Consider the following 25,211-nt stretch of genomic DNA (forward strand, 5'->3'; position numbering starts at 1 on the left):
CTTTGCTGTCCTGGCTTGTTCACAGCTCCTCCACGCCGAGGGATTGCCTCTTGTGGGGCTTGGCGGCCTTTCCTAAATGGATGCTGAGCTCCTGGGGGGCTCTGACGGCGGGGAGGTGGGGCGGTGACCCCCAGCAGCCGGGGCAGAGGTGGGCACTGGGGGCGATGCTGCCATGGCCAGGCTGGATTTTGGCAGTGGAGGGGCCCAAACTGCTCCTTGAGCATCACGTCTCGTGGTGTGGGACACGATGAGGGGCCACCACGGGCTGTGCCAGGTCCATACAGAGCCTTTGCCTCGTGATTTGGGCACCAGGCGGTGGCACCAGCCCGCAGGACAGCGGGGACCCCGTTAGCGGAGCCACCCCTCACCCCCCTCCCCTCGCTGGCTCCGCTCATTAGCGGTGTTTTCATTAGGAGAAGTGGTTTGGTTTCGTTTAAGCCAAATTGCTGTGCTTGGGAGATGATAAATCCATCTGCTGGCAAATCGCTCTCCTGCCGCCGGCACGGATCCCGGCCCCGGGCTTTAATCGTGCCGCAGATGAATGAGCCTCCAGCCAAATGAATCTCCCTGCCCTGCCCGGGGGAGGGCTGCGCGGGCAGCCCTGATGCCACGGTGAGGGGCTCCAGCTTGGGCTGGGGGGATCAAAATCCCCTGCTGAGGGGCTGCTGAGCCCCCAGGGTGGGTTTTGCTTGAAATCGGCTCGTTTGGAGAGAGCCCAGCAGGAGGGGAGTCAGGGCAGGGGGTGGCCTCGTTCTCCATGAGCTGCTGGGGGCCAGGGGGTCGGCACCTTCAGCGTCTCTGAATTTTGGTCTCTCCAAATGTTTCCCCTCTGGCGTGGGCAGTGCCCGTGGGCTGGGGTGCCCTAGGTTGTGCAGGGCTGTGCGTGCACCTCCTGGGCTCATCTCTGTCTGTTCGTTCATCCAACCCCAGCCCCGTTTTGGCAGGAGCTGCCCAGTTTCTGGACCTGCCGGGTCAGGAACCCCCGGCTCTGGCACAGCACTGGCACCGCTGCTGCAGCTCGGTGTCCCATCCACGCTGCTTCTGCTCCCCCATTTGGGGACATCGGGGCTGCTGTGGCTGCCTGCAAGCTGAGGGTGCTCGGGGGGAGCAGAGGAGAGACAGCAGGGTGGTTTTGGTCAGGATACCCCATGCCACATCCCCTTGGCCTCGTTGCAAGATGATGAGAGGCTGGCAGGACCCATCACCAAGCCTCCCTGGTGCAGAACGGGGCCTCCTGCTCCTGTCCCCTTTACCTGCCCCTTCCCATCCCCAAACCACGCACCCATGGGTGCCCCCCAGACCCTGCAGGAGCCGGGGACACCCTCACCTGCTCTCACCCGGTTGCTGCAGGGGGGTGAGATGAGAACCAGCCCGCTCCCTAACGAGATTAGGTGGATGAGCCGCTGCTCCTGGCCCCCCTGGATAATTGCTTCTTCCTAGATTGCGTTTTGAAAAATTGCTTCGCTTACAGCAAGCCCCCGGAGCAATAATCCACCCAGCTCTCCGTCACCACAGGATGCCCCCTGGGGACACGGTGGCGGTGTGCTGACCCCCTCTGCGTGTCCCCTGGGGTCCCCAGGAGGTGTGTGGCCGGGCTGGCTGGCCCTTGGTGGCTCTCAGGTTGCTCCGGGAGGAAATCCTACAAACCACGGTGGGCAGCCTCCCGTCCTGGTGTGCCTGGGGGGCACACGAGTGGGCACAGCCCCCCCAGCTCTGCGCGCACCTGTGGGGACCCCAGAGGGGCGGACGCTGGGGCTGGGTTTTGGGGTCACACCTGGGGCTCACACCTCACATTTCCCCGGCGCGTCTCCCCTCGGCGGTGCGAAGTGAGTCACTGCCAGGCTCCGGGAATCACTCATGTCAGCTCCCCCTCTGCCGCAAAGTCATTAATGCGAGCGGAATAATTCGTTGCGTAACTCGGAGGCTGGGCGCCAGCGCTGCTCCAGGGGGTGACGCCTGCCCGGCTCCCCCCCTGTGCCCCCCGGGGTCGGGATGGGAGCGGACGGCGAGGTGCCACCATCCCCTGGGACCATCCTGGCCCCATTGGGGTCACGGCCCCACGGGCGCACGGTGCCGGCAGCGATGCTGGCAGCTCCCCGGGAGGTTTTCCCCAAAGGGCCGAGTCCTGCCCCATTGCTCAGTGCTTGTTCTTCCTCGTGTGGCTCCTGCAAGGGGCTCTGTGGGGACAAGGAGTGTCCCCCCCCCCTTGGTTTTGGTGTGCGTGCTGCTGCCCTGGCTGGAGATGCTCTCCGTAGTAGGGTCAGACCTGGTGCCCCCCGCACAGGGAGCGGGGAGAAGGGCAGGGAACAACTCGGTCCCTAAAAAGCCTCATAGAGGGTGCCCCCCTGCCCCTCCCAGGGTTAATTTATTCATCTGAGGGTGCTGCGATGGGAGATGGGGAGCCTGAGAGGGCTGGGCTGAGAGCAGCAGGGTTTGGCGACGGGAAGGGAGGTGGCTGGGGGCTGCGCGGGGGCCAGCGGTGTGGGACGGGCAGGAGGGAGGTGGCCGTGTCCCTGCAGTCCCCTGGGAGGGATCGGGGCAGGGAAGGAGGTGACAGTGCCCAGGATTTAAAAGAAACCCATTGGAAACCCCAAATGGAAATGGTCGGGATGCCCAAGGGGCACGGGGACTTGGGGACCCCCCAACCCCCAGACGCCGCGTGGCTCCCTCCCCGCTGTTTGTTTCCTCCGACCGCCCTGCTGTAATTACAGCCCGCTGTCACTCTCCCGTAATACATCTTGGATTTTATCACTGCTTAATTAAATAACCGTGGGGAAGTGAGGGGCCGTTAACCCCTCGTGTGCCGGCACGAACAACCCCGTGGTGCTGGGGAGGTGGCAGAGGGGCACGGGGAGGGCTGCTGGGGGGGCGCAGCCAAATGAGGGCACCCCGGTGTCTGTGCTAGATAAGAAGTGCTGGTATTTGTTGTTTGGGGTCAGTGGGGGTGTTTCAGTGGGGCAGCTGATCACAGACCGTGGCGGGATGCTGGAGGACTCACGGGGTGATAAAGGTGCAGGTGGGCACGTGCTGTGGGGTGGGAAAGGGTGCGCAGGCTGGGGAGCTGGCAGACCTCTCCAAAATCCTGGGAGCCACCTCCGACCACAATTAGCTGCTGCTAACGAGACGTTGGGCTTGGAAATGCGAAATCTGGGGATGGTGAGATTTTGGGGATGCCTCATGGCAGGGTGCTGTGGGCTGGGGGGTTCACGGATGAGCGGGGCGAGGAGAGCAGGGGGCGACCTGCAGCTTTGGGGTGCCGGTGCCTCTCCTCCTCCTCCTGCTGCAGGAGCCGAGTGCTGCCAAGGATTTGCAGCCCTGACTTTGAGGCTTTGCACAGATCAAAGCCTGGGGGGCATCTCTCATCTCGGCTTACCTGGGCCCTGTGTGCCCCCAGCCCGGGGCGCGGGGGGATTTGGAGGCAGTGCTGGCAGCTGGAGGCTGCTGGCTAAATCCAGCCGAGCCTTTCGCTCCGTGGGAGCCTCGGCAAATCGTCCCTCGAGCCCAGGCAGCGCTGGTACAAATCTGCTGCTAATTAGACTTGAAAGTCCTCCCGTGAGCTCAGGCGCGGGATGGATATTTGGTTATTAACAGATTTATTTCTGAGCCTCTCGGCAGGTCTGGCACCGGGAGGCTGAGCTCTCCCCAGGCTCGCTCCTCTCAGGGGCGTCTGGGGGCTCCTGGGGACGGGGTGGCTGCTCAGCCCCCTCTGCTTATTTTTGGGGTGTCCCAGAAAAGTGGGGACAAGGAGGGTGCTGGAGCAGAGGGGTTTGCTCCGTCATTGCGGGTCTGCTGTCTGGGGGACCCACGGGGAGCCCCCATTTATTTTAGGGGGTGTCCGGCCGTGCGTCTGCTCCCCCCTGGTGCTGATCCATCCCTCACCTGGCTGCGGGGCTGGGAGCTCCTGCCCCTTGTGCCGAGGCTGGAAACCAGGCTCGTGTTTTCCTCACCAGGGCTGGAGGGAGCTGAGCACCGCGGCACCCCCCGGGAGAGCATCCCTCCCTGCGGCGGAGGCAGGCAAACAGAGACCGTAGCACTGCTTCGGAAACAACCCAAAATAGCTTTCCTGTCCCCAAAACGTCACTTTAACACAGCATATGCTGAGGGCCCCCCCGGGGCTTGCAGCAGGCTGAGCGCGTGCCCTGGAGGTGCCCTGTGGCCGGGGGGGGGCTGAGCCTGCCCTTGGGGCAGGAGCTGGCAGGGGGTGAGGGTTGGCATGGGGGGCATCAATCCCAAGTGTTTGGGGTTGAGGCTGAAAAAAGCCACCCCTGGATCCCCCCCAGGCAGGATGTCACCCATCGGGGGTGTCAGGCCAGCTGGGGGGCTGCCGGTGTGGGGACATCAAGGGGGGAGAGCTGTGGGTTGGGGTCTCGGCCCCATCTCCAGCCTCCCTCCCTGCTGCATCTCCGGGAACAGGGAACAGGGAGCAGGCCCCTTGCTGCAGCACCGGGGTTATTCATAGCAGCAAACACTCCCCATGCCTTCAAGCCGAGTCCTTTTTGGGGAGATCCCTGCCTTTTGAAGACTGTTTTCCCTCCCTGGGATCCCTGGGTCACCTTATCTCGCTCTCCCAGCTGTGCAGCCGCTGCGTGCCGGCGCTCCCGGTGCTGCAACGAGGGGGCCACGCTGCCAGCCCACCGACACCCCCGGGAACCCACGTGCCTGGGAGGCGAGGTGACATCCCCGGCACCTCTGTCCCTGCTGTCCCCACCTCCCGTCACCCCGCCGAGCTGGCGCTGATTACACGGAAATGAGCCCGGTGCCGTCTCCCGTTTATCGGAGCACAACCTGTGCGTAATCGCACGGGGCTTGCTGATTTGTCTCTGGCAGGTTTGGGGACAGGGTGGGGGCTGTAACGAGGCGCTGCTCCCATCCCTGTGGCCAAGCTGAGATTTATTTTTCTTCCCCAGTCTGCTCAGGTGAGGTTTGGAGAGGGCAGGGAAGGCTTTGTGGGCATGGAAAGTGTGGGGTGCTGTGCCGGGGGTGGAAACCCTGCTGCCCCCCGTGGGGTGGGTGGGCATCCAAGGGGCAAAATGAGCCCCACTGCTGCTCTTTTGGGATTAGGAGATTCAGCTGTGCTCTTTGAGGGTCTTGGGGTGGTCTCAGGGTGCACCCATGGCTGGGGATGATGGATCCAGCCCGCCCCGTCCCCTCCTCCCCGGGTGCAATGAATTATTCACGCCCCGCAGGCGGGGGTGCCGCAGCCCGCCCGTGTGCTGCGGAGCACAGAGAGCTTTTCTGTGTAAATCCTTGAAATATTTAGCAGAACTGACTTAAAAATACAGCCTGGGAGGAGCCTTGGTGTAACTTGGAGGCTGGGACGGGAGCAGCTCAGCTCCCATGGGCCGGCGATGGGTGCGATGGATGCCCCGGCGTGCTGCTGGGGGGGCTTTGGCTCAAGCTGCTGGTGGAGCTGGTGTCTGTCTGTCCAAACACCCGTCTTTGGGTCTTTCTGGACATGTCCCCAGCCCCAGCCTTGTGCCACCAGTGCCGGGCTGCTGCCCCATCTCCCGCTGCGTGCCAGCCACGGGCAGGATGGCATTTGGGGCCAGCAGCCTCGGGGCCGGGCTCCTTCCCTGGCAGCACCTCCCCGAGCAGCCGGATCACACCACATGCATTTTTTAACAAGCTCCAGCAGCTGGGAACGAGCCGAGCTGTCACGGCAGGTCTCTGATCAAAGCCAGACGTGCTGTGGCAGCCCGCGGGAGGGTGGCCCTGCACGCCACCCCTCTCCATCACACGGGGATGCGTTACGGGGCATTTACCCTGGCACAGCAGCTCGGGACGCAGCACGTGAGCTGCCCCTGCACCCCTGGGGACAGCGGGATGTCTGCCCCGCTCCGTGCCCTGCTCAGCTCCCTCCTGTCCCCGTTGCATCCCCGGATCAAGGGCCATGCCCACCAAAGGGCCCCTGCAGCTGGTGGCGCACGATTTCCTCCGCGAGCACCTGCTGAAGCCCCGGGCTGTGACGGCGCATCCCATGTCAGATGCGCTGCAAATCCTGCCTGCTAATAGCTATGCAAATTACCTCATTAGCCGCCTTATTTATTTCCTCCGGCATCGTGGCATCGTGTTTTCGGCACTTCCCTGCCTCCCGGAGGCTGCAGGTCCCCAGGGCTGGGAGGAGGCAGCGTGGCCAGGGCTGGAGGGACACCGCGCCGTGGTGCTGTTGGGGACCAGGGGCTGGAGTCGTGCCCCTCCTCATCCCTTTTGCCCCAGTTCCGGGGGGGCTCTCTGCCACCTGAGAGCATTTCCCAGGGGTGTTCCCATGCCCACGGCACCGTGATAGTGGGATGGGCATTGCCTGGGCACGAGGGACCCCATAAAAGTGCCAGCCCTACATACCTTACCCCAGCCACCCCACGGACTTTGTGCCGCGCCGTGCCGCCTGCCAGCGCTGTGTCTGCTCCCCCCGCTGCTGTTTACCTTTGATTCCCCCCTTCTTTTTGCGGCTGTGCCGATGAATATTTCATGGCAGGGAAGCAGCACAAATTCCCCCGGCTGCTCCCTGCCCCCAGCGCTCTCCTGGCAGCCCCCAGCCCCACGGCCATGGCCTGGGGAAGCTTGGGGGGGGACCGTGGTGCGTGTCCCCTCCCCGGCAGAGCTGTCACCGTCGTGGCCATATAGCCACGCACACGTGGCTGACACATCCGCACATGTCCCCTGCTGTCCCCCAAGTGCCACCAGGCAACTGAAGGAGCCCTGTCCCCAGCTCACCTCCCCGTGGCCTGGTTCTGCGCTGTGCGGGGGCTCCTCTTAGCGTCAGGCAGCAGCAGCAGCACGGTGCCACCGCTCGGCCTGTGTCACCCCACGGGCTTTGTCACCCCCATGGGCTCTGTCACCCCTCTGGGCTCTGTCACCCCACAGGTGGCACAGGGTGACCCCGTGGCTTTGCTGCTCTCCTGGGCGGGTGGCAGGCGGTGTCCCCGCTGCCAGCCCGGGGACCGTGCGCTCGGAGGGAGCTGGGGATGGGAACCAGGAGGGAGCTGCTGTGGGGCTCCTTCCTTGCAACCCCCCTGCTGCCTGTGGGGTGGGGAGGGGACAGTCCCCAGGCTCAGCCCAGGGGGTCCCTACAAGCTTCTGCCTGCTGTCATTGCATGAGGTCCCCCCTGGAGAGCCGAGGGCTGAACCAAAGGGGTGATGCTCTTTGGGAACCCCTCTCCAGTTCCAGACTGGTTTAGCACCCAAGGGTGCTGGTGGGGCAGCCAGGGCTGGGGGGTGACATCGGTGCCGGGCTCTTCTCCCCAGCGGTGTCCCTAAGGCCACCGTGGGGTGCTCTGTGCATGCAGTTTTGGGGCGCCTGTCCCACATGGACATCAGGGCGCGCAGGATGGTGCTGGCATCGCCCACCTCCCATGGGTCTGCTCCCAAGGAGCGGGGTGATGGATTTGGGATTTCTCTGCCAACTTTGCTGCTGTCGTGTCCTGTGGGCTCTGGCACCCTCCTGTGGCTGTTTGCCACCTCTCCGGTGTCCCACGGGTTTTTTTGGGTGCTGGGCACCACAGGCGAGGACGAGGGTCTGGGCACCCTGATCTGTCCCTGTGGGGTGGCAGGAGGGGACTGGGCACCGCTGGCAGCCCAAATTTCCAAGCTTTTGGCTGATGGAGGTAGGATGCCCCTTCTTTTGGGGAGCAGGGGATGAGGTTACCCCATACCAACCCTGGGGGGGCTCCTGCCCTGCCCCTTAGGGCTCCTGGCAGGGACTGGGCACTCCGGCTGTGCCTGGCCGGCTCGTGCCTGCGCACCCTTTCCGTCTCCAAGGGAGCAGAAGCTATAATTTCCATCACGTCCCTTTTTCTTCGCTTCCTCCCCCATTAATAAGAGATGAAGCTCATGAGATAATAGAGCCGGGATGGACGCGGAGCTGCCATCCTGCAGGCACGGGGGGTGGAAGCGATGCGGAGCAGGGAACCGCGGCTGGGGAAATGGGGCTCGGGGAAGGGACGTGCTTGCCAGGAGGCACGGAGCATCTCGGGCTGGCTCTGGGAGCCGGGAAATCCCACTGCTGCCACGCGCCAGACTCTCTCCTGGCTCTGACACACCGTGCAAACCAGCAGCTCGCTGCCAGCCCCAGCTTTGGAGCGAGCAGCTCTGAGTCCGGGCAGCGTGGGAGCCTGAATCCTCTTTTTCCCATCCTTGCACCTCCTCTCCTTCGCTGTGTGGAGCCCGCTGGAGGTACCCGGGGATGCAGGATGCTCGCCGTGAGGGATGCCTGGGGATGTGGGATGCTCGCTGTGCCGGATGGATGATGCCTGGGGATGCAGGATGCTCGCCGTGAGGGATGCCTGGGGATGTAGGATGCTCGCTGTGCCAGACAAATGATGGCTGGGGATGCAGGATGCTCTCGGCACCTGGTACCAAGGATGGTACCCAAGGTACCCAAGGCTGCAGGACGCTCTCAGCGCTGGATGGGTGATGCCCAGGGATGCCGGACGCTCTCCATTTCAGCTCCCCTCCGGAAGGAGCATCCTTTGGAGAGAGGCGGCCCCGGGATGCAGCAGTGCCTCATTGGCCAGCGGGACCTGTGGAGCCTGCGGGTTGCCATACCAACCTGCCTCGGCTCCTGGGGCGAGCTGGTGCCAAGGGGCGGACCACGAGCCGGGGGCAAGCCGGGGCTCTGCCAGCCAGGAGGTGCCCGCCTGCCTCTCCCCGAGGCTCCCCAGCCCCGAGCATCCCCCGGCTGCTGCTCCCCACCTCTCCCTGCACCCTTTTTGCAGAGGGGGCAGCGGGTTGGCACGGCTCCAGGGGTCTCACCCTGGCACCCCACTGCCTGCCCTGCAGCTGAGGCTGAGCTTTGGTGCACCTCCGCCTGGGGAGAGCCATCCCTGGTGGCTTTTTGGCTGGCAGCCCGGCCTCCCGGGACCATCCCGGCACAAAACTTCCCGGCTGCCTGCCTGCCACCCGGGAGCAGGGCCTGGAGGCTGCCGCGCTGCCGCTGCCCTCCCCGCAGGGCTGCTGCACCTGCCGCTGATGCCCACGGGCTCGCTGCGGGCTGGGAAGGCTCTGTCCTGCCCCGGGCATCGCCGGGCGCTCGGAGGAGCCGGGGGCTGTTTGGTGGCTGGGTTTGGGGGGGTTGAGGCCGGGTCCCTCCCCAGCGCTGCGAGCTGGAGCCATGAGCCAGTGCCAGCAGCGCTGCAAGAGGCAGCTGGGCCGAGTGATCCGCTCCTTCTACCAGTTCGTCACCGGGACCCTCTCCCAAGGTAGGTGCTGCCCTGGGGGCTGGGGGCTCCGTGCTGCGGGAGGGGGGCTCCGTGGCTTGTGTCTGCGGGGTTATTTGGGGAGGGGGGCGTTTGGGTGCTGAGAGATTCAGCCCCAAGGCAGGGGGGTCGCAGCGTGCTCCATGGGGAGCAAGGCGAATGATGCTTGAAGGGGTGATGAGAGCCCCCGGAGGTCCCCTGAGGACTTGGGGTGCCAGGAATATTTTAGCTGGGGAGGGGACACGTCCATCGCAGCCGGCGTGCCCCTCCCTGATGCCCCTCCAGGCTGCAGGAGGAGCCCTGGGTGTGCGCAGAGCTGGGGCAGGGACACTCCTGGTGCCCTGGTCCTGCCCCTCCGCCCTGGGATGCCACCTGGCCCTGGGGACGGAGCCGTGTGCCCCTCAGTGGGATGGCACAGCCGTGGCAGGACCCGCAGCCCTCCCTCCCTGAGCCCCCTCTGCTGCCAAGCCCCCCGTCCCACCCCCTGTCTGGTCAGGGCCAGGAGCCACCTCCTAACTGCTGTGGGCACGGCTCGGGGAGGTCGTGGTGTGCCTGTGTGTGCTGGGACCCCAGGGACAACGGCAGCCCCTGCTTTGGGGCCAAGCCCTGCACGGCTTTTGGGGTGCGTGCGGAGCAGGAGCCGCCCTGGTGCCCGGGATGCCCAGGAGCTGGGAGCACGGGGAAGGCCTTGCTGGGCCAACGTGGCCACGGCACTCCTTGGAACAGGGCTGGTACTCGTGCCACCTCCCCCAGGAGCCAGGCTGCCCACAGGAATCCTGCCGGCCTCCGTCCCCTCCTCATCCGCCTCTCTCCCAGCCCCTGGGGCATGGGGAGGGTGGGGATACCCACGGTGCTGTGCTGGGGGCTGGTGGCAGGGCTGTGGGGACACGGGGGTGCCATCTCCCATCTGAGCCGTGCCAAGGTGCTGTGCCCATCTCCATCGGGCACCATCCCTCTCGTCCTGAGCAGGGGATGAGTCGGCTGAGAGCTGCAGGTGACGGGGCACCTCGGGGTGCTGCTGTCCCCCAACACGCAGGGATGTCCTCCAGGTCCTCGTCCTGCCGCCCTGGGCTTCCCTACCCAGCCCAGATGGGCTCTATGGGGCCGATCCTTAGCGGGTGTCCCCATGTGCAATGCTGAGCCACCCCAAGGGCTTGTCCCCGTGATGTCCCCATGGCCATGCTGGGCTGGGACAGTCACAGAGGGCAGGGCTGGCAGCAGGGCATAGGTTGCCACTGCTCACCCTCTTCTTGGGGTCCTCTGTGCTGGGGAAAAGCTGGAGTGGGTGGAAACCCCAAGCTGGGCAGGTCTGTGCTCCACCAAGGTTTGGTGTTTGGGGCTGGGATGCGGGGTTTGCACACCTCCTCCTCCCCAGCCACTGCTCCAGTCCTCCTCTGTGCCCCCACCTGCCCCTTTTTTTGGGGATGAGCCCCTCTGCCCTCCCTGCACAGGCTAAGGAGATGCCACGGAGCTCACCATGGATGGCACCAGGTGCCCGGCCACAGGGACCTGGGGGGGGGGTGCCCCCCAGCCAGGCACCCTAGGGAGCCAGGCAAGGGCAGGTCGTCAATGGGGGGGGAAAGAGAAATGACTCAATCAATTAACCAGATTAAAACTGTGACTTCACCTCCCCGAAATAGCATTTTGCCAATATTTTAATGTGCTTATTAATAATCTGCTCGCGCTCTGATTAGCAGCGAGGTAATAAGGGATCAGCTGTAACCTAAATTTAACTCTCCCTAATGGATGATGGCCCCGAGAAGCAAAAAATAAAAAAAAATAAAAGAGAGAGGCTCCTATCCACCAGGCTGCCCCCCAGGGGCCTGGGCAGATGTCACTCAGCTGTGCTGGGGACCGTGACCCGGCTGGTCCCATGGCACGTCCTGGGGGACAGCCAAACCCCACTGCGCCCCAGCACCTTGTGGCACTGGGCTAGGGGCACCCGTCCTGTGGGTGATTTTCCCCTAAGCCAGCCTGGGCTGCACGTCCTGGGTGGCATTTTCCCCAGCCACATGTCCCTCTGATGGGGCTAAGAAATGGTTTGGGGACTGGAGGGGTCTCGGGCACGCGTGCGGGTTGTCCTGCGGGGTTTGGGGCTCGTGTGATGTTCCCCGGTGTTGCAGAACAGGAGCCAGGCAGGTGGGTCTGGCTCCAGGACGAAAAAAGATGAGGCTGATCCCAAACTGGGGGGGTCAGGGGATGGGATTGTCACGCCGCTCTGCCAGACCCAGCTCTCCAGGCAGGAGATGCCTTCGAGGCGCGGTGTCTGCAGCAAGGACGGGCACGCACATCCCGGCGCTGGCTGCTGCTGGGCTGCAGCATCATCCCCTGGGGGAATCCCAGTTTCCAGGACTCCCAGCTCCTCTTGTGGGGTGACATCGAGGAGCTGAGCCCTTCCTCAGCCTGTGCTCCTCCCGCTGGGGTCACCGGGAGCTGCCCAACTCGGAGCAGCCTTTGTGCCACGGCGACGGCCGCACGTGTGGCGAGCTCTCCCCGTGCTCAGCCCCGCTCAGCCCCCTGCCTCTCTGCTCTGCTGGTGCTGGGCTCCCCCCGGGGCCGGCAGGGTTATTTTTAACCGTTTTGCCATGTGCTGCCTGAGCACAATTAAGGTAATTGGTTTGGGAGCCTGGCTCTCACACGCCGCCCCCAATTACCTGCCTGCACGCCCGCCTCCCTGCCCGCCGTGGCCGGGGGGCTGCCGGGGTAGGGCTGCCCCAGATAGCGAGCTGGGGCTGGGCTGGGGGTGCTGAGCGGGTGCTGGGGATGGAGCCATGGAGAGGACATCCCTGCACAACGACAGCCTGCTCTATGCCTCCCTGATCGCCATCCTGCTGCTCATCTCCTACTGGTTCACCACCCGCTGCTTCAAAATCATCAGCGGCATCGAAGGTACGGGCTTGGGGGCATGGGGGCCATCCCGTCCCCACTCTGCAAGCCAGCTGGTGGGGTGACTTGGGCACTTGGTGTGGGAAAAAGAGATCGGGGACCTGTCTCTGGGGCACCTCGTTGTCCTCCTCGGTCACTTGATGCCCGCCCGTCCTGGTCCTGCTGTGTGAGAGCAGCCGGTGCCAGCCGTGGGGACGTCCGGGTGCCTCCACCCCAGTGGTTCCCATTTAACCTCGGAGCAAATCGGTGATGCTGGGGGCCCCACCTTGTGTTTTAGGGCTCCTGGTCCCTCTGGGCATGACCTACATCTCGGCTCCTCACCTGCTGCGTTGGGCTGTGGGCTGCTGCAGGGGTCCCAGATTTGTTGGTGACCCCCACTGCTGTGGGATGTGCACGCTGGGTGCGTGGCACAGTGACACCCCAAGGCAAGCAGCGGGGTGTGACACGAGAGGTGGCCCTGGTCCAGGGCTGTGCAGGGCTTCTCCTGCCCAGGGCACGCATTTATCCATCCACCCGTGTGACCTCTGCCAGCACAGATCTGCCAGGGCCTCCGGGCTCTTCCCATGGCGTGGCTGAACGCTGGGAGTGATGCTCCTGGGGGGGCTGGGGGGCACAGCCCTGTCCCATTTCTGCCAGGGTGAGCGGGTTTTGGCTGCCCGTTCGAGCATCCCTTGCAGGTGGCGGTGGGTCCGGCTCCATGGGTTTGTCCCATGCGTCCCCTCCGTCCTCAGAGCAGCTCCAGCGGGGGGACAATTCCCTTGCGGAGGAGCTGACCCTTTTTGCAGGGACAAGTCCTGGCTGGAGGGGCTCCTCTGGGGGTGTTTGGGCTGTTTCTGCCCAAAAATAGGTTGCTTAAATAGTCTCGTAGCACATGGGACAGCTGCCAGTCGTGGGAGCAGCTGGGGGAGAGGATCGGATGGATGCAGGCAGGGCTCGGCCAGAGGAGTGGCTTTAAAAAAAAAAAAAGGGGAAACTTCCTCCGAGAGTGCAACAGGCCAGGGCCACCCTGTCCCCAAAGGAGTCACCCTGGGCGGAGGTGAAGCTGGGAGCAGCCTCGGTGCCTGGAAACTCGCCGCTTTCCAAGAACGGGAGCTGTCAGCCCCGCAATCCTCCAGCCTGAGGGATGCTTCCCCGGGGAGGGCTCTCAGTGCTCTCCCCAAGCCACTTGTGATGCGTTGCTGGCATCTTACTGCTGGCAGCAGAGGCCCCAGGGCTGGAGGAGACACCGAGCCCGGTGGCACGGAGCCGCTCGGTTCCCCTGGTGATGTTTTCCCCATGGTCCCACCTTCAGGAGGTGGAAGGACCCTATAAGTGGGCAGGGGGCTGCCCTATAGCCTGGGCACGGCCACCCCACCCCAATCTGGCCCCGTGGCACGGCGAGCTCCTGGGGGACAGCCCCGCTCCCCGCTTTCCTCACCAGTACCGGGGCTGCTCTTGCTTCGTCCCCGCACGTGGGACCGGGCCACCCTTGGAGCAAGGGCTGGAACGCTGTAAAAAATGCATGGCAGCTAAATTTAGCCCCGCTGGCTGCCTGCTGGAGGCACTCGGACGCCCGGCTCCTCCGCCCACCGCTGCGTGACCTTGGCCGGGTCCCTCGGGCTCCCCGTGCCCCCGGCTCCATCCTGCCCCGGGGGTCGGGAGGACGCGGGGGCAGCCCCTGCCTCCCCCTATGTTTTTGGGGTGCCGGTCCCCATGGTGCACGGGATGGGATGGGGAGAGGCGCAGAGGACAAGCCTGAGTCATCCCCATCCTGGATGTTTACCCGGTGCCCAGCGTCCTGTCCCCACCGTGTGTGTGTGTGTCCCCCCCCCGGGAACCGAATGCCTTTTAATATCTGCGGCCCGTTTCCGTAGCAACTGCATTAAGCAAATCGATGGCGGTGGTGTCATTGGGATGGGAGGGCATGCCTCCTGCCCCCCCGGCCCGCCACCCCACACCCCCCCCTGGCTTGGCCTCTCTCCGCTCTCCCGCGCAGGCACGGCCCTATTTGGCTCCCAGCTCCCGGAGCCGCCCGTGCCAGCCCCAGACGTCCCCAAAAAGAGGGGTGACATCCACCAACCCCCCCCTGGGGACAGCTGTCCCCAAGGGATGCGTGGTCTGGCGGCCGCTGCGTCGGGGTGAGGGGGGCCAGGGGGGGCGCGGGGCCATGAGACGCCCCCACCATGAACCTGGAAGGCCTGGAGATGATCGCGGTGCTGGTGGTCTTGGTGCTCTTCGTCAAGGTGCTGGAGCAATTCGGCCTCTTCGAGCCCGTGTCCTTGGAAGGTACCGGGGGCGGGGGGTGCTGGCCCCTCTGGGGACACGGGGGGACATCAGAGGGGTCCCTCTGCTGCTTTGGGGATGGGGGAGGTAAAGAGGAGCCCCCCGGTCCCAACTCTGCTGCCCTGCACCCATGTCCCCTGGGGACTCTCCATGTCCCCCCCAAGTGACTCTGCCTGTCCGAGTCAGGGGAGGGGTCCTGCGTCCTTCAAAGGGGACGGGAGGGGTGGTGGCACACCCCTGAGACCCTCGGGGTGTCACCGTGCGGCATGGGGACAGCGGGGAGCACGGGGATTTGCCCCGCTGTAAGGACAGGAGGGGGACCCAGGTGCCCCGCATTGGCACCAATTGCTCCATCACCAAACAGGTGAAGGCAGGAGCGAGGAACGCCCTGCTCCAGAGGCAGAAAATTGGGGCAGGGCTGGGATTTTGGGCACTGAGCTGGGTTGTAGTGCTGCGCCTTGTGGCAGGAGCTGGGTCACCCCCCTGGGCTCAGGAGGTGGCAGGTAGGGCGCTTTGCTCTCTGGGGATCATCCCAAGGGGTTTTTTGGGGTGGGGAAATGCTGAGTCCCCTGCCTGGCTGTTGTTTACCAGCGTGCAGGGCTGGCAGCGACAGCCCAGGGACCGCAAAAAGCCTGAAACCCTACACTAATGGCTCGGGGCCGCTAATGGATATGGGGCCCTGCCATCTGCTCGGGGCCATCGACACCGCCTGTGGCTCTGCCTCCCCTGCCTGGGGGTGCTGGGGTTGTGGCTGGGCCCCCCCTGCCCCATCCCTGGGGTCTCAGCCATACCCAGGCTGTGCTGGTGCTGTCCTGGGGGGCTGGGGATGGAGCTCTGGAAGAGCTTGTCCCCAACCCTGGGGGACCACGGAGAGCAGTGGGATGAGGCTGGGGGGATCTCCAGCCTTGGTGGGCTCCCAGAATCAGCAGGATGAGGCCCTGAGCAACCCGTTCCCAGCTGCACGTCCCCCTTGGGGTCACATCCAGTGCCTGCTGGATGCAGCCACTGATGTCTCCCATGGGTGCGCTGCGCTCCGGGAGGTCGGGGCGGTCGGTGCCAGCCCCGGCGTGGTTTATCAGCCGGTTAATCACCACCAAGCCTCCTCACAGCCCTGTGCCACCAGCCTGGCCCCAGCCCTGGCTGCTGCCCTGCTCCCAGCCCCTGCCAAAAGCCCTCTCCGGATGAATGCTTAGGGAGGGGCAGGCGAAGAAAAACACCATCGATTTTTTTTTTTTGGCTCCCCAAGTGCGACATCAATAATTCAGCGAGGAGCAATCGGGCCTGGCTGCGAGGAGGGCTGGGCAGGCAGATAAAAGGCTGGGGGAGCTGCCTTCATGAGCGAGCCTCCGGTGAATGTTAGATGGAGCTGCAGGCTGTACGCAGAGGGATGATGAGTGCCCCGGGGTGGGCAGGAGGGGGTCGTCTTGGAGAGCCCCCAGCATGGGGTGTGCTGGCCACTGCGAGGTCTGGAGCATCCCCACGGTGCTGGAGAACGCCCAGCCCTGCGCGCAGCCCTGCTTTCCTCCCTTTTTCCTCCTGCTTTCCAGGAATGCCTTTGGCAGGAGCGCAGTGCCCTGGCTGGGGGAAGGACCAGCTCTTTGGGGCACGGTGCCAGGGGTCCCCGGGGGTCAGGGTGTCATCGATCCTGGCAGGTTGGACGGTCCTGGAGAGGTCTGTGAGAGCTTGATGCAGCTGGGGGAGTTCTTGGAGCGCCAAATCCCAGCCTGGCGTGGCTGCGGGTGCCCCAGGTTGGGTTCTTGGGGTCCTTGGATTGGGATGCACCAGGGATTTCCCTTTGCCTTGCCTTTCCCAGGGGTTTTCAGCTGGTTTGGGCAGCGACTGGCGGCTGAATCAGGAGAGAGCTGCTCCCAAAGAGGGATGCAACGGGGCAGCCACGTATGGCAGCTGCTGTGCCCTCCTTTCAGGACCTGGCCCCGCATCCTGAACCCCTCACCTGTAACCCTGGGGCCAGGCTGGGGGCAATTCTCCAGCACCGAGCGTCCCCGAGGACCGCGGTGCCTGCGGCGTGCGCCGGTGTCACGTCCCGCTCAGCCCAGCCAGACGTAATTAGCTTGTTGAATCTCTTCTCCCCTCCGGCCTCGTGTTAATCACTTTTCACATCGATTCCCTCCGGCCGGGCTCTCGCTGCGTGTCGCTGATGTGAGGGGGGCGAGGGGACGCGGCTGGAAACGGGGCCGCGTCCTGCACCGGGGGTGGCTGAGGGGCAGGGAGGTCCCTCGGCCACCAGGAGGTGAGAAAATCGCAGGATAGAGATAAAATGGGAAATTCGGAGTATGGGAAGGTGTTGGGATGGGTTTGGTGGTGTGGGATGGGGCACGGTACCATCCCAGTAGGGTGAGTGGGGAGCTTGGGGGGGGGTCCCCACGCGGAGCTCGGCTTTGGGGTCTCTGCCACCACGCACTGCTTTTGGGGTGGGTCCATGCATGGGCTCTTCCTTCCCCTGGGTGCCCTGAAGGACCTCGGAGGGTGTTCGGGGAGGGAAGAGGGAGGGCCAAGGCGGCTCTCCCCTCCCCTCCCCTGCCCTGCCCTCTCCTGCTCACCAGGTCTGCTGCTGCCAGACCAGCTGGGGCTGCACGGCAGGGGGATGCCGGTTAATGGGGCACCCTGGGACCCTCAGGGGCTGCAAACGGTGGGCATCATCCTGCTGCTCTGCTCCAGCCTCAAGCTGCTCCACGCCTTGGGCATCATCGACCTGACCGGGGGAGGTGGGGCGAGAAATAGGGATGGGGGTGAAAATGGGGATGGGAGCGAAAAATGGGGACGGGGGCACAATGGGGATGGGGTTGCAATGGGATGTGGACGTTTTGGAGTTGCTCCTTGCCTCCTGCCCCAGGACAGCATGTGCGCAGGAGCTATGAGGTGCTCAGGGGAGGCTTAGTGTGTTTTGGGGCATTTGGGGGGGTATTAGGGTGTGGGAGGGAGCCTAGGGTGTCTGGGGGTTGTGGGGTGAGGTGTTTGGGAGTGTTGTGGTGCTTGGGTGTGGGGGGCATTGGGGTGTAGGGGTAACAGGGATGCTGGGGTGGGTATAGGGGTATTGGGATGTGGGGTTTTAGGATGCAGGATGCCAGGGAGGGGGGTATATGGGAGTGTGAAGCTGGGGATGGTATTGGGGTGCAGTGATGTGTGGGGACGGAGGCTACCAGGAGTTTTGGGGTTTGGGGGTGCTTTGTCAGATAGTGGGGGAAAAATGCTGCGAGTGGTGGGCTGGGAGAGGTGTGGGAGCTGGGACAGGGTGGGGGGGATGTGGGGCACAGCACCATGTGGGGAAAGCTCCCCCACTGCTGTAGGGTTGGTGCCTTTTGGGGGGGAGCGTGGCTCAAAGAGCCCCCAGCCCCTTTATCCTGCCTGAGGAGTGGGTGCTGAGGGCAGGGCTGGACGGGGCCAGCACGAGGACCCCAAAATATATCGGGGTGAGGGATGCAGGACCTGTTGCTTGTGCCTGGAGCGGGCGGGAGCGCGGAGAGCCGCTCGGTGCTCCGGCTTGTCTCATCTCCTCTGGCTGCCTTCCCGCTCCGAGCAGCTGGCTCCGAGCTCTGAGCCTGTCTCGGATGAAGACAGAAGCTGGCAGACTCTGCACGGCCGTGATTTGGGGTTCGGGAGTCTCCCCCTGCCCCATCCCAGCCGGCGCTGGGGATGCTGTGAGGGGAAGGGGCTGCGCATCGCCTCCCCTCCGTGCTGGTGGATTTTGGGGTGGGAGATGGGGCAAAGGGGAATAGGGGCGATGGGGCAGGATGGATGGGGCAGGACGTGTCCATGCACAGGGGTTTTGTAGGGCTCCGCTGTTCTTTGGCACCTGTATCCCAGCCTGGCTGTCCCATAAGCTCTGCCTCACTGCGCTGGGTGCCCACCCCCAGGCTGGGCACTGTTCCCCGGGCGATGCCAGCCCTGATTTCACTCCTAATGGATGGCCGTCTGCTGCCTCCTGGCCCCCGCGGCCACAGCAGGCACCTCGAGCCCTGCTCCGCTCCAATCTGTCAGGGCTGAGTGATGAGGGCCATTTGCGGGGCTGCTGCTGGCCTCATCCTGCACCCCCAGCGGCTGGGGCAGCTCCGTCTCCGCCTTGCGAGCGTGTGTTGGCTGTCGGGGGGGATGGAGAGGGAAGGGGAGGCTTTGTTTCGGCAGCATGTGGAGGTGGGGATGGGGAAACCTTTTCCCCGGGTGCTGCCCCAGGATGCAGGCTGGGTGTGTGAGCACGGTCTGAAGCTGGGGAGTGATGCATGGGAGGTGACAAGCCACTTAACCCGGCGGGCCTCCCGTGGCAGATAAAACACCATCAGCATTTTCTGTCTGCTGCTCTGTTTGCTGTGCCGTGCCAGCCGCTCGATAGCTCTCGGGGACGCTCAGGAAGGAGCCGTGTGCCAGGGCTGGCAGCGGCAGGGCGATGCTCCCCGTCCTCCGCCACAGCCAGGGTGCTGGGGACAGCGAGGGGACAGCGAGGGGACAGCGTGTCCTCCCCAGCAGAGCCCTCGGGGGCACCAAAGCCAGGACAGCAAAGCCCCAGCCCCGGTTGCCCCTCTCCTTGTTAAGCTGCATGTGCTGAACCCGCTCCCTCCCCTGCCCCGGGTCCCCCGGAATCGTGCCCTGTTCGGTTTCCTCCTTTAAGAAAATGCCCACATCATTATTTTTTTTCTTTTTTTTTTTTTTCCTTTATAACAAACTAAAGTGTAACTTGCACCCGACCTGACCTACTGCACGTGCCTATACCTGCTGCCCCTGTGAGTCCAACCACGGTTTAACTCTCTGTTGCATCTCTCGCTGTGTGGTTTCCCCCCACCCTCCTGCGTGTCCCTCTGTCTGTCCGTCCATCCCGTCCCATCCTGGGGCTGCTCCGAACCCCCAGGGCTGGTCCCACAGCTCGGTTCTGCTGGGGACAGGTCTGAGCCTGGAGCATCCCTGGCAGGCTGAAGGTGTGATGTCCCTCTGCGAGTTAACCCCCCCGAAAAGCAACTGGGGTAAAATCAGGCTTTGTGCACAACTGATGCCTGCTTAAAGGATGAAAAAAAAAACCCTTTCCTCACTTAGAGACGGGACCAGGCTACGTGGTCCTGCAGCACCAAGGTGCTGGCCCTCGCCACCAACTCTTAGAGCCATCTCCATCCCCTAAAACCCCTGGTGCCACCCGCCCAGCCGTGATTTCATAGGGACCTCGCACCTCCCGCCCCATCACCTGCCTGCCTTTGGGGGCTGGAGCCCAGCACGGCCTTCCTCTCCTCCTCCTCCTCCTCCCCTCCCTGCCTGCGCTGCTCATCCTGCGCCATTTGCTGGCTTCTGCGGGGCCCTGGGTGAAGCGGGGAGTGGGTGCGTGGCCGTGCGCCAACAGCGGGGTCAGGATGGGGGATAGAGGGTCACGGGGGGGGGATTGCAGAGCGAGGGGACCCCTGGAAAAGGCAGAAGCCCCGCTCCCCGTCCCCTCCTGGCTGTCCTCGCCCAGGGTCTGGGGCTTGGGGTGCACGTGGGGCTGCATGGCTGGGCTGGGCGCATGCTTTGTGTTTGGCCCTCCAGGGCCAGCGGGACCAAACCCAGCCCTGCACCCCGGGGAGGGTGCAGCACCCCGGGAGGGTGCCGGCTGGGGCTCAACACATCCCATCTCGGGCTCCATCCTGCACAGCCCTGTGCGGAAAGGTCCCCGGGGAGCAGCATTTGGCTTTGGGGCTGACGGGCAGAGCTTGGCCCTGGGCTTCTGGGCACCTCTGCTGCACCCTGGTGTGCTCCCATGGGTGTCCAGGGTGCTCAGCACTTGGCACCTCCAAGATGGGACCAGCAGGGCTGGGTTGGTCCTGGGATGGAGCAGAAAGGCTGAGCAGAGCCTGGGCTGGGCTTTGCCTCCCTGCTCCGCGTCCCCGCGTGCATGAGCTGCCTGCGGCCCCGCTCCGTTAACTCTTCTTCTGCTCGGTGACTCCTTCTTTCTTCCAGGCAACCCGCCGGGCCAAACTAAAAAAGCGCTGAAGCAGCGATTCCTCAAACTGCTGCCCTGCTGCCGGCCCAAATCCATCCCCTCGCTCAGCGAAAGCAAGTGGCTTCTTCTTGCCTTTGTGTGTGTGTGTTTCCCCAGCCGTGCTGCTGGCTGCCGCCCCCCCTGCCCCGTGGCTTTTTTTTTTGGGGGAGGGAAGGGGGGTCAGGATCACAATCCTGCCCCCGGAGGGGTCCAATCCAATGGGCTCTGCACCCACCTCGCTCCTTGCCTGCTCCCGGGCTGTTTTTACCCCCTTCCAGCGCCCTGGAGTGGCTCCCAAGGGATGCACGGTGGTTGGACCTGCTTTGGAGCTGTTTGGGGGTGGCAGGACCCCCCCCCCCGGCGCCGGTTGAAGGGCTGGGGGATTTGGCTGGAAGCTCGGTGATGGTACAGAGACGGAGGTGCGATGGGGAGGGAGGGGGCTGAGCAGGGACAGAGCCCCCCAAGCTGCTCTGGGGGCATTTGGCATTTCGGGAGAGCCTGACCGGGGGTCCCCCTGCCCCATGGTATGAGCTGAGCCCCCCCCGAAAGGAAAGAGGTGAGTATGGGGGGGCAAGGATGAAGGGATGGGGATGGGGAGAAGCTGTGGGTGGAGAAGGGGGCACAGAGGGCAGGATGGGGTCCCAACAAGGCTGTGGGGGGTGTTTGGGGTTGGGGGGCAGCCCTCTTGCAGATACAAATCCCAGTGCAGCACGGACATGTGGGCATGCAGGGTCTCAGCTCCGTGGGGCAGATGCACTGGGGGCGTTTTCTCACCCAGGCTGTCCCCGAGCAGCCCCTCCTGGTGTATATCTGGCCCTGGCCAAGCAGGGCACCCCAAAAAGCTGCCGCCCTGAGCGGTGCAAAGCACATCTGCCCGCGGCATGGCGCTGGCCTCAGTCGCCCTCTCTCCCACCGGCTTCCTTGCAGACAGTGTCGAGGATGAGTTTGAGCTCTCCACCGTCTGCCACCGCCCTGAGGGGCTGGAGCAGCTCCAGGAGCAGACCAAGTTCACCCGCAAAGAGCTGCAGGTCCTGTACCGAGGCTTCAAGAACGTGAGTAGCCTTCAGGGGTGCTCTGTGCCCTGGCCGGTGCCCAGGGCTTGCGAAGGGTTTTGGGGACCTCGGAGGTGAAAGCAGCATCCAGGAGGTCTTTGGGGGTAAGGGGGGGGGGGGGAAAACTGCAGGGCTTTAGGGGAAGGGAACCCCGAACCAGCCCCATGCTGATGGGGTGATGCTGTGATTTCCCCTGTCAGGAGTGCCCGAGTGGCATCGTTAACGAGGAGAACTTCAAGCAGATCTACTCGCAGTTCTTCCCGCAGGGAGGTAAGCGCAGCTCCCCATCCCCGTGCCCCATCCCCCGGGGCCGTGGTACCGGCACCCCCCCCCTTACTGTCCGCCTCCCCCAGACTCCAGCACGTACGCCACCTTCCTCTTCAACGCCTTCGACACCGACCACGACGGCTCCGTCAGCTTCGAGGTGAGCTGAGGAGGGGCTGGGGGATGGCTGGGGGGGGGGTTCATTCATTTGGGGCTGGGCTGCCTAAATGGGTGTGCAGCTTCACAGGTGCTGGGGGAGTTTAATTCCCTGAGGAAGTGGGAAAAATGGTGAAAAGCAATATAAAAAAATATTTTTTCTGCATGGGGTGAAAGATGCACAGCATCCCTAAGCCCCCCCATGGCTGTGACACCCCTCTGCCTCCCATCCTTGCAGGATTTTGTGTCCGGGCTCTCCATCATCCTGCGGGGCACCATCGATGACCGCCTGAACTGGGCCTTCAACCTCTACGACCTGAACAAAGACGGCTGCATCACCAAAGAGGTGGGTGCTGATATCCACTGAGCTCGGCTTTGCCAACAGGTCTGTGTATGGGGGCGGCTCCCCCGACCCCACAGCACCGGCGTGTCGCTGGGGTGGCAGGTGCCCACGTGCAGGAATGCACTCGAGCACCTCGCAGGTCTTTTGGGGACGTGAACAGGACCCCAAAGGGCTGGGGACTGGGTGTAGGCACAGCCCTGTGTCCACCCTGCAGCCCTGCTCCTTTCCCTGTAGGAAATGCTGGACATCATGAAGTCCATCTACGACATGATGGGCAAGTACACCTACCCGGCCATGCGGGAGGAGGCACCGCGGGAGCACGTGGAGAACTTCTTCCAGGTGAGCGGGGCTTTGTGGTGCCTGCCCCGAAGCTGGTACCCAGAGAACGCCCTGTGCTGGGGATGAAAAGGGGTCGAGCGAGCAGCAGGGCTGGAGCCAGGACAGGAATATGTCACCCTGGTCCTGCCTGGGGCTTGAGGGGGCTCGGGGTGGTTGTGGAGCTGTCCCTGCCATGTCCTTTGTGCTGTGCTTGGCTGCAGAAAATGGACCGGAATAAAGACGGGGTGGTGACGATCGAGGAGTTCCTGGAGTCCTGCCAGAAGGTAAAGCCACCGCCGGCTCTGCTCTGGGGCTGGGCCACCTCCCTGTCCCCTGGGGGACCCCTCCGTGCCCCCAGCTCTGGTCTGGGAACAGTAGCCAGGATGAGGACCAGGCATCCCAGCAGAGCTTGACTACTGCTTATAATCCCTGGAGCTCCCATCCTGTGGGTCAGTGCTGTCCCGCAGGAGCCATGGGGTAACACCAGGTTTGGGGACAGCTGCCCCGAGAGCCGCTCTGTGCCCCAATCCCCCCCCTTCCTCCCCACAGGACGAGAACATCATGCGGTCCATGCAGCTCTTCGACAACGTGATCTAGCTCCCGGACCTGCCTCCAGCCGAGCTCTCCTGCCACCGGGCCCAGAACCTGCTTCTCTCTCGACTTCTCCTTCGAGCCTCCCCGCTGCCACCCGGAGATGTGGTCGGCACCGGGACGTTCCCTCCCCCTGGGCCATCCCCGCTTTCCTCGGGGGGCCCCACGCAGGTGCCCCCAGGCACTGGAGTGTGGGCATGACTGGCACAGGGCATGCATCTGGCCTGGGCGAGCATCCTTGCACCCGATCCCAGAGGGAATGCTGTTTTAGGGGCTCCCCCGTGCACAGCATCCCGGGTAGCCACGGCCCCCACACCGCAACCCTCCCCGGGAGCCCCAGCACTGGCTCCAGCCCAAACCCCAAAGCACCACTGTCTAGGAACTAATAAAGAGTCTTGCAGCGGGCATCAGTGCCTCAGCTTTCCCCTTTCCCCCCCCCCCAGCCGTGTCCTGTACGTGAGACAGGAGCCACCCTGCTCTCCTGTCCCTCTCCTTGCCCACCCAGGGGTAATCACAGCATGAGCTGTGGGCAGCAAACCCTGCTCCTGGGGGACCTGGTTAGGGTTTTGGTGGGGGGAGAAGGGGGCTGGGGATGGAGCAGGGTGCTGGGACTCCCTGTGTTGTCACCGACAGCTCCTGGGAGCTGGGTGCGTGTAGGTGAGCCTGTCCTGCTCGTGTACACCTCTAAATCCTATCCGGGATGGGGATGCTACAGGCTAATGACCCCACACCAACCCCTCTGTGCAACCCCATGGGTTTTGGGGACGTGCCCAAGCTCTGCCGCTCCAGCCCCGTGTCCCGAGCAGCTGATGGGCAGCTGGGATGGATGGGGACGGGGCCAGCAAGGCCAGCATCTGGCCGGGCCCCACACCCAGGCCGAGCCCCTGGTGTCAGGGCTCAAAGCGCCCTACGGGGCCCTGATCTATGGGGCTGACCCCCACCGGGCCCGCTCCTGGCCCAGCCCTCGCAGACGTTGCTGTGGTTTTTTAGGTTCATTCGCCACGTTGTTCATCTCACCGCCCTGCTCCCGGCTGGGAGGGAGGGCAGGTACCCCGACCCCGACCCCAACCCCTCCTGTCCCCCCCCTCATGGAGCAGATGCCTCCTCCCTCACGCTGCAGTCGCATGGCGTGACCCCCCCCCCCTCAGCCCCAGGGCATGGTGACCCACGACCCGCTTGGCATCTCCAGTCTGTATATTTTGTATTATAATAATATTATGGGTTAAAAAAAAAAAAAAAAAAAGGACAATAAAATCTAACCACGCTATGCACACCGCTGGTATGTCTTTGCTATATGGGGGGGGGGGGAATGGGGTTCCTTATGGAAGCACTAATAGGGTGAAGGGAGGCTGCATGGGGCAGGGTTTTTGGGAAAGTGAAGCCTTGAGAAGTGGGGAAAAATGGTCTGAAGTAAAACAAAGAGGAAAAAAGCAGTGTTAAGAAAGGGATGTAGGAGCTGGTGTGGGGTGGTGACACCCCCCAGCACCCTGCCTCCTGTGCTTCAGGAGGTGATGGCCAAACACAGAAAGCTAAAGAGACAAATGTCCTAAAAGGCTGGGCTCTGGATATGGGGGAAATGGCCTGTGTGGGGCTGTGAGAGCCGTGAGCTTCTTTGCAAAGCCTCTGGCTCCCCGTCGGCCATTTGGAGCTGCTGGCAATGAGCTGGGTCCACACATAGCGATGGCAATTTCTGAGGGCATTTCCTCCAGCCTGCCCAGTCTAACCGAAGAACTGGGATTTGCTGGTGGGGGGCGATGCCATCCGTGTGCTCGCCGTGCCCTCTTGCGGCAGGGGGCTGCCAAAAAGCCACCATCGGGGTCCCTCTGCTCCTGCTCCCCAAGGACTGGGATGGGACAGGGGACTGGGGCAAGGCTGAGGTGGTGGTAGTTAAGGGAGGGCTACCAGCGGGGCGAGGCGCGGTGAGGTGACGCTCCCGCGGTCTCCTAATACGATTTATTTGGCAGGTAAGCACAGATTACAATTTATATTTTTGCTGCTTTAAAGCTTGGCATTGTTTTTCTCCTCCGCCCACCGCCTCCTCGGAGGTCACCCATCCAGCCGCCAGCCCCGCCGGACCCTGCTTAGCTTGCGGGGCGCGCGAACTAGGTCAGGACTCGCGGGAGCCCCGCCCAGCAGCGGCGCCGCTCCGGCACCGCGCATGCGCCCACACGGCTCCCGCGCTGCGCATG

The 25,211-nt window shown here is 63.9% G+C and overlaps 1 protein-coding gene across 7 annotated transcripts in view; it reads left to right on the forward strand.

Annotated features, from left to right (window-relative positions):
* The window catches only part of KCNIP2 (potassium voltage-gated channel interacting protein 2), a 32,113-nt gene extending 8,329 nt beyond the window's left edge, over positions 1-23,784 (forward strand). Inside the window, exons 2-9 of one of the 7 annotated variants that reach the window (XM_072039716.1) lie at positions 20,277-20,376; positions 21,230-21,350; positions 21,551-21,620; positions 21,704-21,774; positions 22,009-22,116; positions 22,348-22,452; positions 22,653-22,715; positions 22,981-23,784. In XM_072039716.1, coding sequence (XP_071895817.1) covers positions 20,277-20,376; positions 21,230-21,350; positions 21,551-21,620; positions 21,704-21,774; positions 22,009-22,116; positions 22,348-22,452; positions 22,653-22,715; positions 22,981-23,028 — 686 coding nt within the window. In that variant the 3' untranslated portion in view covers positions 23,029-23,784. Of the gene's footprint in view, positions 1-13,818; positions 14,346-14,883; positions 17,069-19,026; positions 19,079-20,276; positions 20,377-21,225; positions 21,351-21,550; positions 21,621-21,703; positions 21,775-22,008; positions 22,117-22,347; positions 22,453-22,652; positions 22,716-22,980 lie in introns of those variants that run through there. The other 6 variants (XM_038181608.2, XM_038181611.2, XM_038181610.2 and 3 more) reach the window with 6 other exon arrangements.
* Positions 23,785-25,211: the final 1,427 nt, after the last annotated feature.

Source organism: Anas platyrhynchos, chromosome 6, assembly GCF_047663525.1.
Source record: "Anas platyrhynchos isolate ZD024472 breed Pekin duck chromosome 6, IASCAAS_PekinDuck_T2T, whole genome shotgun sequence".
Classification (NCBI taxonomy): domain Eukaryota; kingdom Metazoa; phylum Chordata; class Aves; order Anseriformes; family Anatidae; genus Anas; species Anas platyrhynchos.